Genomic DNA, 11,577 nt, shown 5'->3' with positions numbered 1-11,577 from the left:
GGGGTGTGAGATGGGACAGTCGCTGCAGGAAGCAGTCTGCGTGTCCTGAAACTGAACGCGGAATCGCTAATCACGCATGCGATCCAGCAGCTCCTTACACCCAGAAGAAGGGAAGCCGGGGACCCCAACAGAAATCTGCACCTCAATTTTTGTGGCAGCACGAGTCACAATAACTGGAAGGTGGAAACTACCAGCAGACCGTGGACACGTGGGAGGGTTGACGGAAGGGGGCCCATGCACACCGTGGACGGTGGACGTTACTCAGCCCGGGGGTGGAAGGCGGTTCTGCCACCTGCAGACTCGCTGATGAGCCTGGAGAACATTGTGCTAAGGGAGGGGACAAACCTGGGTGGTGCCACTTAGGCAGGCCCCTAGAGGAGCCGATTCATGGGGACAGAGAGTCCAGGCTGGGGAAGGGGCAGTGAGTGTGTGACAGGGACAGAGGGTCAGTTTGGGAAGATGAGAAAGTTCTGGACATCACGGTGTTGGCGGCTGCACAACAACGTGGACGTGGCAACGCCACCGAGCTGCGTGCTTAAAGATGGTTAGAATTTTATGTATGTATATTTTACCACAATTTTTTAAGTTAAAAAAAAATTTAAAAGGAAGGTGACAAATCAGTGAGCTAAATAAAATTCGGTCTCAAAAAATTAGATGAGCCACAATCCCAAAGAACTGAGAAACGAAGGAATAGTAACTGCATAAATTAATGACCTGGAGGACAAAGGACTAAAGAAATCCAACAAATGGCCAGTATCAGAGGTGAACGAGGGAGTGTCACTCAGCGTGACCAGCTCATCCGGCCTGCCCGGGACTGCCTGGGGTGTTACAAGTCCCCGGTCCCTGGGTCTCAAACCCCTCAGCACCCTGGCGCCGGCGGTCACCCCGCTTCAGAGCCTCAGACGGCGAAGAGCCAGTGAGGAGAGATTGGGAACAACTTTTACCAGTAAGTTTAAGATTCTGGCTGTAACGGACAAATTCCTGGAAAGTGCCGTGAATCAAAGCCCGAAGGAGAGTCCGCGAGATCCCATCGCTGTTACGGGAGCTGGGTCCAGGTCACCAACGAGCCCGCAGCGGCCCTCCCGAGTCTGGGACCCTCAGAGAAGCCAGCCTTCTGGGGGTGGGGCGGGCCGGTGCTCCCCGACGCTGTGCAGAGGCTGGAGGGGACAGCGCCCAGCCGGGGGGAACGGGCCCCAGGACTTCTCCAGCACAGGGGGCACGTTCAGGCCCCCCCTATCCTCTAGCCACACCTTGCCCAGGCCCCTCAGTCTCGCGGCTGCAGCCGGAGGGGCTGGGGGCCCCTGTCACCCTGCCTCCTGTCGGGACAGGCCTATCCGGGCCCTGTGGCGCCCGCCGCTTGTTCACCCCAGAGTGCTGGCACCCAGATCCCAATCACCCAGTGCAGATGACAGGTGGGGGCGGAGTGGACGGGCGGGTTCCTCGTTCCCACCGCAGCTGCGGTCCCCAGGCACCGACTCCCGCTGCCGACCGCGGTGCCATCCCGGTCACCCCCTCGGGCCCGCCTGTGACCGCAGTGACTTGCTTGCACCCTGGAGCCTCTGTGCTCCCAAATCCAGGGGACTGACAGGACCCTCACGGGCCGACGGGACCCAGGGGACGCCTGGCGGAAAGTCTCCTAAACTGTAGAGTGCAGGCCCCCTCCCTCCATCACCACTGGTCAGCCCCCTCTCAGGACCTCGGACAGCTGGCACCCGTGGGTGCCAGACAGAGAGTGTCACCCACCCAGGGCCACCTCGCTGAACTCAGTGCCTGGCTCAGACACTCTGCCCACCATGCTCTGTCCTGTGTGGGCACCTGCGTGTGTGTGCATGTGTGTGTGCATGTGCGTGTGCACGCGTGTGTGGTGATGCCACCATGTTTACAGGGGCCATGTCGCCCACGCAAACTGGGTTGATGAACACCTGAGTCGGGAGCCACGTGATCCCGTGGGACCGGTCAGGGCGGGGACTGCCTGGCTGCATGGCCGGAGTCAGGGGATGGCTCAGGGAGCACCTAAGGGGGTGGCTGCCGGGACTGGGCCGTGGGTTGGTTCCGGGGGGTAGGGTGTGACGAGGAGGGGCCCGGGGATGATTCCGTCACTGCTGTCGCTGTGCAGGCGGGTGCCGAAGAGTTAGAACTGGGACTCAGGGCAGGTGTTGGGGACGGTCTCACCCACCCGCCTGTGGGCAGGGGTGACAAGCAGCTCTGGGGAAGGACCGCCAGCTCCCTCACTTAGCCACCAAGAAAGCAGTGAACTAGGTCCCAGCATGTCAGGCGGGGGGCCCTCTGTCTCCACCCCCGGTATGCAGCCCCGAGCCTGGCTCCGAGGGCCGACTGCCTGAGCTCCCCCAGTGGGCTCGGGTCTGCCCGCCCCCTGGGGCCCGTTCCCCGCCAGGCTGCCCGTGCGTGTGCACGTGTGCGTGCGAGCTGACCACGTGAGCACGTGGCGGGTGCCCCTCGAGCCTGGCAGGTGTGGCCTCTCTGCGGGCCCGTCCCTCTTGGGGTGTCCTTGGGGTCTCCAAGGAGGGAGCTGGAGGGCGGTCGCCCCACTGACCTGGATCACGGCGTCCAGCCCCAGCGGGGGCCGCCGGGCCGCGTCTGCATCACCAGGCTCGCTGGAGGCAGAACTCATGGCAGAGCGGGGCGGGGAGGAAGCCGGCTGGGCGGTCAGGCGGCCCCTCCGGGGCTCACTGCTCAGGCCCACGGGCCACACCTGTGCAGCACCCGCTCCCCGTCCTGGGTCCTGGGCCCCTCTGGCTGGGACCGCGGACAACCCGGCGCTTATGTGTTGCCGTGGCTACTGCAACGCCGAAGGCTGGGTTTCCCTGGAAATAGGAGCGCGGGCCTTGTTGCCATGGGGACTAAGGAACGCTGTTGTCAGGAAGCCGTTTCCCAGAGACCTGGAGCCGCCCAGGGTGAAGCCGGCGCCAGAGCGACCGCGCCCGCCCCGGAGGGCCGGCCTCCCGCCACGACGGCCTGCGGAGAAGGGCCCGGGAGCCCTGTGCCGGGGCCACGCACCAGGTGGGGGCCGCGTGCAGACCACCGCTGCCCCCCGCTGGAGAGCCATAAGCGGCCCTCCCGCCTCAGACTGGGGAAGAGCTGGCTGGTGGCAGAGGGGCCTGAGAGAGCCAGCCGGGCCCGGGCTTCCCAGCCTCACACGGGGCGCGCCTGCCGGACTGCGATTCCTTCCGGACCCGTCTCAGGCCAGCCCTGTCCACAGGCGCTGCGTCTCGGGCCAGCCGGGGGACGCCACCTCTTCTCAGTCACCTGAACCTTCCCGCAGCCACATAAAGGACTGGCAGGGACACTGCCGGCTTCTCCATCAGGGCCGATGGGACCATCCCCCGAGGGAGGGTAGGGAACGGAGTGAGGGCCATTCCTACAGACACAGGCCACGCTGGGGCCTCCTGGGCCTCGGGACTCAGCCTGGCCCTGGACATTCGGCCAGGCCAGCCTCCCTGCCCCACTCTTCGCCCCTCGGGGCCTCCTTGTCCCAAGCCGGACCTCTGTCAGCTGGGCCGTTGTTGTCGGGAGCCCCCGGGGCAGGAGCAGCCCCTGGAGTGGGTGCTGCAGCCAGTAACAGCTTTTTCTCTGAGGGGAGGAGGCAGTCGGGCCATCCTGGGGACTCCTGTAGACCCCATCTCCTCTGTGGCCACCCAGAAGGGACCAGGCAGTGGGGATGGACGTTTGGTGGTGAGCATCTCTGCCCCCAGGGCTGCCAGCAGGGAGCCGACGGGATGCCGGCCACTTCCTCAGAACCCAGGTTCCCTGGAGGGGGTGCCTGAGCTCAAAGCCACCTCCCCGAGACACTTGTCCTTGGGGTCCCTGTCCCCGGCCCCTTCCAGGGAGGGCGGTCACCAGGGTGCCTTCGGCCAGGCTCTGGGTGGGACACGGCACCCTGGGCATCCAGGGCTGGCGTGGGGTTTCCTGGACAGTTCCTGGGGCCTGAGGACCCAGTCCACCATCTGCCCTGACCCCCTGGACTGGCACGGAGCGGAGGTCTAGAGCCCTCGCCATGGCCTGGGCACCGCTGGCACCGAGGCTGCCCACAGCACCTCGAGTGCAGGAGCCCCCACGAGCCTGGGAGAGGGCTTGGTGGGGGCAGGGCCAGCCTTTCCTGCTGCCCAGGGGCTGGCCTCTCTGACCAAGGGTGTGGCCCTGCCTTCTGCTGAGAGCTCCTGCTCGGGTCGGGGTTCAATGTGGGGGGCTCGGGCAGTGGGGGTCAGGAGGACGCTGAGGTCGGTGTGACCATTTCTGAAAGTCACTCAGGTGACTAGGAATAAGACGGCAGTCACCGGGACCCGGGAAAGTTGGTGACCCCACCGGGGGTGGGGTCGTCCTGCCCGGGCCCCTCCCCTACCTCCCCAGCTCAGCGAGGGGCCTGTCCCCACTGGGCTGAGAGCCGCCTGTCCTGAGCCCACTCCCCAACAGCCCTCGTGGCGTGCCTCCACCCCGAGCCCCCCCATGGAGCATGACGCTCATCGCCCGTCCCCTCGAGGCTCGCACGGCCCTGTGCACACCAGCCGGGCCTCCCCAAGGGGCCGGGACCTCAACACGTGCCCGGAAGCCTCCTACTTCCTGGTGTGAGGCCTGGTCACTCCTGCCTTTGGTCGGCCTCCCTTGTCCGCAGCCTGTCAGATGGGCCTGCCGTGGACAGGACACTCAACCCTGACGTGTCCTCGGAAGACCGGTCGCGTGGAGGGCAACGGGGGAGGAGGGCGGAGGCCGCGCAGGAATGTGGAGCCTCCCGGCTCACCTGAATCTGCCCTGGGATCGGCCCGTCTTTCTGCGCTGTCTGTGCACGAGTGGCTGTGTCCCGAGGGACCCGCGCCTTCCCCAAAGAGCCACTTACACGCTGCTCAGACATCGCACGGTCATCTCTCCCGAAGGACAGTGCGGGGGAGGACTGTGTGGGAGGGGACTGGCTTCCGCCGGCGGCCGTGGCTCGGGTGACCCGGGTTCACGGCCCTGTGGGGCGTGTCCCCTGCAGGTGCCGGACAGGAAGCGGGCTGTGCACTCTGCAGCCATCCTAAAACATAGCCCTGCTCTGGACGTTAGCTGGGGCGCCGGCTCGGGCACCGCCCTGAGCTGCTGACCAGTGCCAAGGCCGGCCGGCTGGCCGCTGTCTGCTGATGGGCGCCCCAGGCCGCTAGTCGCCGTCTGTGTGTCTGTGTTCCTCTGGCCATCTGTTCACTCCTGGGGCCTGGTCTTGGGACAGAAATGGAGGCCCTATAACAGGGTAACTGGATCAGAGGGGCAAATGGGAAGCTCACACCTGGGTCACCCCAGGACACTCGCACTGCAGGACGGAAGTTCCACATTCCCTCTCTGTCCTGCTCGCTCAGCATCTGACCCCCTGCCCAGAGGGCCACGGAGTGGTCGTCAGCCCCGGCTGGTGGGAGGATCCAAGCTGGGGGTCAGTCCCAAGAGGCTCCGTGGGGCAGAACCCACCCTGTGCTCATCCGTTCAAAGGGTTGCCTGCGAGGGTGCCATAGGTGGACCGTGGGGGACGGTCCTGAGGGCGCCGGGTGACTCCTGCGCCCTGAGCTCTGACGCTGGCTCTCGTGGGGTGCATAAAACGAGACCTCAGACACTGCATTGCAGTGAAGAGAGGGGCGGGGTGTCTCTGCCCGGAGTGACTGCGTGGCCCGGAGTGTTGGGGCGTCGAAGCCCTGCCCAGAACCCAGCCGTAAGAGCTGAAGCCATAGGCTGTCAGAGAAACGTTGGGGAAAATCTTCACAGCCTTGGACTTGGCAATGGTTGCTTAGCTACGATGCCGAAAACACAGGCAACAAAAGAAAAGAAAGATAAAGTGGCTAAACTAAAAACTTTTGTGCATCAAAGACTATTATCATGAGAGTGAGGAGACAACCCACAGAATGGAAGAAAATATTTGCAAATCATATATCTGGACGTTAGAACTAACGTCCAGAATACATAAAGGCCTCTTACAAATCAGCAACAAAAAGTCCCAAACAACTCGATTTAGAAACGGGCAAAGGACCGGAACAGACATTTCTCCAGAGAAGATACAGGAATGGCCAGCGAGCCCATGGAAAGAAGCTCAGTGTTCCCGATCCTCAGGGAGATGCAAGTCAAAGCACAGCGAGACTCCACACCCAGCGGGACGGCTGCTGCCCGCACCCTGAGAACCCGGGAAAGAATGCGTGCTGGCGGACGTGAAGGACGGGGACCCTTGGGCACCGCGGCCGGGAGCGTAAGACGGTGCGGCCTCGGGGGACCCGCGAGGGTTAAAACTGGAAGGGCCACGTGGTCCAGCGATCCCGCGTCTGGGTACGCGCCCGGGAGGAGAGAGCGGGGTCTCCAGGAGGGCCTCGCACCCCGATGTTCACAGCGCATCCGTCACGGCAGCCAACAGGTGGAGCACCCCGAGTGTCCACCAGCGGGCGGGTGGTGGACAGAACGCGGCTTAGACGAGGAGGAGATGCGGCAGCTGTGGCGTCATGCGGTCTTCGTCCTTTTGCGACTGGGGGCGCTGGGAGTGAGTGTGTAACGGGGACACCCCGGCGGGGGGCTGGGGGTGAGTGTGTAACGGGGACAGAGTCTCGTTTTGGGGCGAAGAGTTCTGGAGATGGTGGTGGTGTGAATGTTCTCCATGTCACTGATTGACACTCAGAAATGGTTAAGACGGTAAATTAATCTTACGTTTGTCACAATAAAAAAAATACCCCTAAAACCCAACCACGGCACCTACAGCCCAAGCCCACCTGCATGCAGCACCTGGACGCACAGAGCTGGCCGCCGTGCGCGGCCCCGACGAGCCACGCGGACCCTCCCCCTTCCCCGTGCCGAGGTCCTCGGGGTGCTCCTCTGCCCACCCACCCCTGCCCACCCCTGCCCTGGGCCCTGGCCGCCTCGGAACTGTCCATGGCTCAGCTGCTTCTGCCACTGGCCAAGGGCAGGTACCTTCAGGTGCCAGTGCTGGTCAGCCACACGCCTGGCTCTCCTTGGACGGCCCTGAGCACCTGCGAACACCTGGGCAGCTCACCCTCTCGGCGCCGTCCCCTCTGCCGTCCCCTCTGACGCCCCCAGAGATGGATTTGTCCTCACAGCCACCCCCCCAGGGCCACTGCCGTCCCATACAGGAGGGATCTGCCCGCTGCATGAACCGTGGGGTTAGCCGTCAGCCGCCTCCTCCCACACCTAGTCCTGCTCGAAGGAGTGGAGGATGATAGGTGTGTGTGCCACGCTGGGCGCGCCTGACAACTGGTCCCTGTGGGAGGTGGCGGCAGGCGGGGTGGCCTGGGGGCCCCCCGGGCAGCGCGCCTGTCTGTCTGCCCACCTGGCCTGCACACCCAGCCCGGGGGCTGCTCGGCCAGCAGGGCCTCCTCGCCAGGCGGGAACGCACAGGAGGCACGCGGGCCGGGGTGCTGGCCTCCCATGCGCAGGCCGGGTCTCCTCCCAGCGGGCCTGCCCCCCCTTCCCTGCAAGGCCCTCGCCACTTAGGGGTTGTCACCCCTCACCTGGGACTGTTTGGGTGGGAGCCGCTCCAGCCCCCTCACCCAGCAACACGGCCCGTGCGCCCCAAGCTGGGGTGTGAAGTGGAGTGAACACACTTCGCGGCTGGCAGGTGCGCGCGGGCGAGCCCCCGCCCCAGCTGCCGTGAGCGGGCGGGATGCCGGGTCCACCACGCTGCTGCCCACGCCGGGCGCTCCGCACCGCTCACCTCGGTGTCCTGCCGGGCCCGAGGCAGTGGGCCTGGGGAGTGCTGGGCCTGCGGGGTCAGTGGGCTCTGGTGCTGGGCCTGCGGAGTCGGGACCAGTGGCTCCTCGTGGTCAGAGGCTGCCTGGAGGCTGGGGGTCCCGTGTCCCTCTTCCAGCAGCCCCATCCTCGTCCCCTCTCTGCCCCGGGGTCCAGGCGGAGCTTACCCCCAGCTTCCTGGACTCCACTTGTCCACCGCTCTGTGACGTCCGAGTGCCCGCTCCGGGGTACAGAGAACCGCCCCCCAGACGGCCTGGCCCCCTGGCACTCTGGCTGCACCCCCACAACTGCCGCCACTCACGGGATGAGGGCCTCGCCCCCCACCCCCACCCCGCAGCCTAGCGCAGGCGCTGCCCCATGGTCAGCTGCTGGGCAGCTTGTCTGGCTCTGAGCCCCGGGTACTTGGGTCGCTGGGCCGCCCTGGGGAATTCAGGGGACACTTGTGAGATTCTTGGGAAAGTGGAGCTGGAGGGACACGAGGACCCGACTCTGGGGACGGAGGGTCAGCGTGAGGCCGCAGGACCAGCTCCTCCGAAGCGACGCCCTCCCCACAGGCCAGAGTGCCCTGGAGATGGACGGCCGTGCAAAGGGCAGGGTGTGGGGACAGTGGGGTGTCGGGACAGTGGGGTATCGGGACAGTGGGGCGCAGGGCTGGGGGGCGCGTGAGGGCACGTGGGCCATGGAATCAGAGAAGCACGCGTGCTCTGGGCCAGGCGCAGAAGGAAGCTGTCTCCAGGGGCTCCCCCGGGAGGAAGTGAGCTCCCCGTCCTGGCGGTACAGAGCAGAGACTCGCTCGCTGGGGCTGCAGCTCCTCGAAAGGCTTGTGAGCACCCAGAAGTGAGCGCCCTGGATCCTGGCTCTGCCCACAGCTGCCTGCATCTGAGGCCCATGCATGGCTGAGGCCCCAGGCTCCCTGGGGGGCTGTGGGCGGCACCTCAGTCATAGCGTCTGGGGGACTCTCCGTGATAGCTGTTTACAGAAGCTCTGGCAGGGAGCACTGGGCGCCCACAGACGGCCTGGCGGGGCCAAGGGTCACGGGGGCGGCTCCCACTTGCTGGCTGGGGTGCAGGGCCCTGAGTGGGGAGGCGCTGGGCCAGGAAGGGCGCCCAGCACAGGTGCGGGAGGGGCGGGCAGGGCGGGGCTTTCCAGCTCCAGTCTCAGGTGGGTGCCAGGTCCTCTCAAGGTGAGGACTGGGTGGGGTGGGGGGTGGGCAGCCTGTGGGCCCAGGGCAGGAGGACGCAGGCCTTGTCGGGGAGGAGGCAGGGTTCACACCTGGACTTGGGGTCTGAGGCTCCTAGGGACACAGGTGCCTGATGGGATGTGTGGGTCGCTGTGGAAACGCAGTCTTCAGCCCAGGCTGGTGGCTTCAGGCTGCCTCAGAGAGAGACACTCAGGGTCTGGGGCAGCCAGGGCCCTGCCTCGCCTTTGCCACCTGACAGAGGGGGTGCCGTGTGCCCAAGCCCCGGTCGGGTGTGGGGGGCCCTGATGGCACAGGCGGCTGCTGCTGGGGTACGGGAGGGGACCGCCTGAGGCAGGTCCCCCTGCCAGGGACAGCAGGCGGGAGGAGGCCGGGCCTGCGGGGGCGGGGGACCTGTGCCCTGGGCCAAGAGGCAGAGTGTGTGGGACGCGGGGAGGAGCCTGGAGGGGCCGCCCCCTCCTGTGACATTCCTCCTCGTGGTGACTGACTCACTCCCACTTCAAAGGCTTGGTCCCCGCCAGGTATTCACCCTGCTGCCGCAGTCTCTCTGGAGTTCCGCTCTGCTCGGGGAGCTGCTGCCCCACCTGGGGATCTGCTGCCTCCCTCGCTCCCTCCCGCCGCCTGCGGAGCCGCCTCAGAGCCGTCCTCAAGGGCTGCCCCTCGGCCTGGAACGCAGCCCGGAACGCCATGGCCGTGCAGGTGTCTCTGTGGCACCACTACCTGCGGGCCCTCCGCTCGCGGGCGGCGCCTCGGGCGCGGGACTACCAGCAGGCGGAGAACGTGCTGCTCACGGTGCTGGAGCGGGCGCGCGCCCTGGACCCCCGCTTCCTCGTGGATTACTCCCGGGACCTGGGGGCCTTCCAGTTTGCCCTGCGCTCCTCGGACGGCCCGCTGGACATGGAGGTGCCGCTGAGGGTGGCGGCCGAAGCCCTCCTGGTGGAGGAGCAAGGGGCCGCGGAGACGGGCGATGGCCCTGTGACCTGCCGCCTGGGTGTCCCTAGGGGCGGGGTCGGCCTGGAGCCCTGGACGACTGACGATGTCTTTGACCCCTGCTCGGATGGCAGCGCCCAGTGCTCTGGCCACATTGTGCCCAGCAAGGTCCTGCGCGTCCTCAAGGACCTTCTGGTGGCTGCCATTGTGCACTGCAAGCATCACGGCCTCATAACGCCAGGTAATGGGTGGGACCATGCTGCACACACGTGAGGGACGGCGGTGCGGGGTGCACGCGTGCGTGACGGTGCGGGGTGCACCCGTGTGCAGTGCTGTGTGCATGTCAGGGGCACGTGGGTGGGGGATGTCTCTCTGAGGCCCCTCTAGTTCTAGGAAAACGCGTTTCACGTTACTGAACTTTACACCTTAGTAGTAACCTTTTAATGGACGTTACTTTTTAATTGGCTGGAAACTGACCAGCGTGTCACTTTCCGGTTGATCTGCTGGATGAGGGTCCTGACACGGTGCTCGGCAGGCGGCTCTGTGATCAGTCCCAGCTGGATGTGACAGTCCTCAGCTGTCCCCACACCCACTGCGTTGGAAGGCCTGTGCGCCTGCGTGCATGGGTGTGCCTGCGTGCATGGGTGTGCCTGCGTGAGTGTGCACACGTGAACGTGGGGGTGAGCATACACACACGCGCACACAGGTCTGTTTCGACTTACGGTCCAGCTGCTGCCTGGTGTCTTGGGCCTCGAGCGGGCTCTGTGGCCGCGTACGTGCAGGCGAGCCAGGGCTGTGGCCTCAGTTTCTCCTCTGGGGCATTGTTGGTGTGATCTGGAGGATGCTGAGCCCCAAGGTGGGCAGGGCGGGAAGTCATGGGCCTCCCTGCAGCTGGGGCTGCCTAGATCCCGAGGGGCTGGTAGGGCGGGCACAGCCCACGCAGGGCCTAGGTCAGTGGGGACCCAGGAGAGGGAGCCCGTCCTCCTGGGGGTCGGGGAAAAGACGTCGGGTCGTGCTGGCACGCACTGGGGGCCGAACAGAATGACCCTCTCTCACCTCTGTGTGACCGCTGAGTGAGGATAGTCAGCCCACCGCGGACAGCGGCCTGCCCCAGGCTGCCCAGCGTGCGGAGCCCAGGTCCAGCTGCACGCCCAGTCTCGGGCCCACCTAGTGGCATGGGGACCTCAGCCACTTGGGCCCACAGGACCAGCCTTTCCTGCTAGGTGCTCCCGTGGGTCCTGGGGAAGCCAACACGGACGATTCAGACAGTGGCCGGGCTTCTGGACAGACTTGTAACACAGGAGAGGCGGCTTGCGACTCGGGCCCAACCCCAGGCCTGCCTGGTGACCTGGGGCAGGTGACCCCTATCTCCGGGGTGATGACGAACATCGCCCTCCCAGGTGGCCAGGACGTCATGGGGCTCACAGAGCCCCACCCACAGACACCTTGTGGCTCCTCTCAGCCTGCCAGCTACTGAGGGTGCTCGGCAGGGCCCTTTCCTCCGCCTGTCCCTGTCACCTCAGGCCCTCCGCCCTTCCGAGAGACAGACCCACCAGCTGGTGGGCACGAGGCTCTGCCCAGCCCCTCGGGCACGTGCTGGGCTGCTGGGCCTGTCCCCGCCTTCCCCAGGTACCCATGGCCACACCCAGGCTGACCGCCAGAGCTGGGGATTCCAGGCATAGCTCCCTGACACTTCCCTCAAGGAAGTGTGCCGCCCCAGGTGACAG

At 65.8% G+C, this 11,577-nt stretch overlaps 2 protein-coding genes across 2 annotated transcripts in view; one reads left to right on the top strand and one right to left on the bottom strand.

Annotated features, from left to right (window-relative positions):
* LOC105302975 (putative ciliary rootlet coiled-coil protein 2) overlaps positions 1 to 7,849 on the bottom strand; it is a 71,861-nt gene extending 64,012 nt beyond the window's left edge. The window contains exons 1-2 of the mRNA XM_023521081.1: positions 7,688 to 7,849; positions 2,555 to 2,713 (exon numbers count right to left, since the gene is read on the bottom strand). Coding sequence (XP_023376849.1) covers positions 2,555 to 2,713; positions 7,688 to 7,849 — 321 coding nt within the window. The remainder of the gene's footprint in view (positions 1 to 2,554; positions 2,714 to 7,687) is intronic.
* Positions 7,850 to 8,401: 552 nt separating this feature from the next.
* CUNH2orf54 (chromosome unknown C2orf54 homolog) overlaps positions 8,402 to 11,577 on the top strand; it is an 11,860-nt gene continuing 8,684 nt past the window's right edge. Inside the window, exons 1-2 of the mRNA XM_011376285.2 lie at positions 8,402 to 8,559; positions 9,442 to 10,091. Coding sequence (XP_011374587.2) covers positions 8,402 to 8,559; positions 9,442 to 10,091 — 808 coding nt within the window. The remainder of the gene's footprint in view (positions 8,560 to 9,441; positions 10,092 to 11,577) is intronic.

Source organism: Pteropus vampyrus, unplaced genomic scaffold, assembly GCF_000151845.1.
Source record: "Pteropus vampyrus isolate Shadow unplaced genomic scaffold, Pvam_2.0 Scaffold291, whole genome shotgun sequence".
In the NCBI taxonomy this organism is placed as follows: Eukaryota; Metazoa; Chordata; class Mammalia; order Chiroptera; family Pteropodidae; genus Pteropus; species Pteropus vampyrus.
This window is presented reverse-complemented; position numbering and strand designations above follow the sequence as displayed.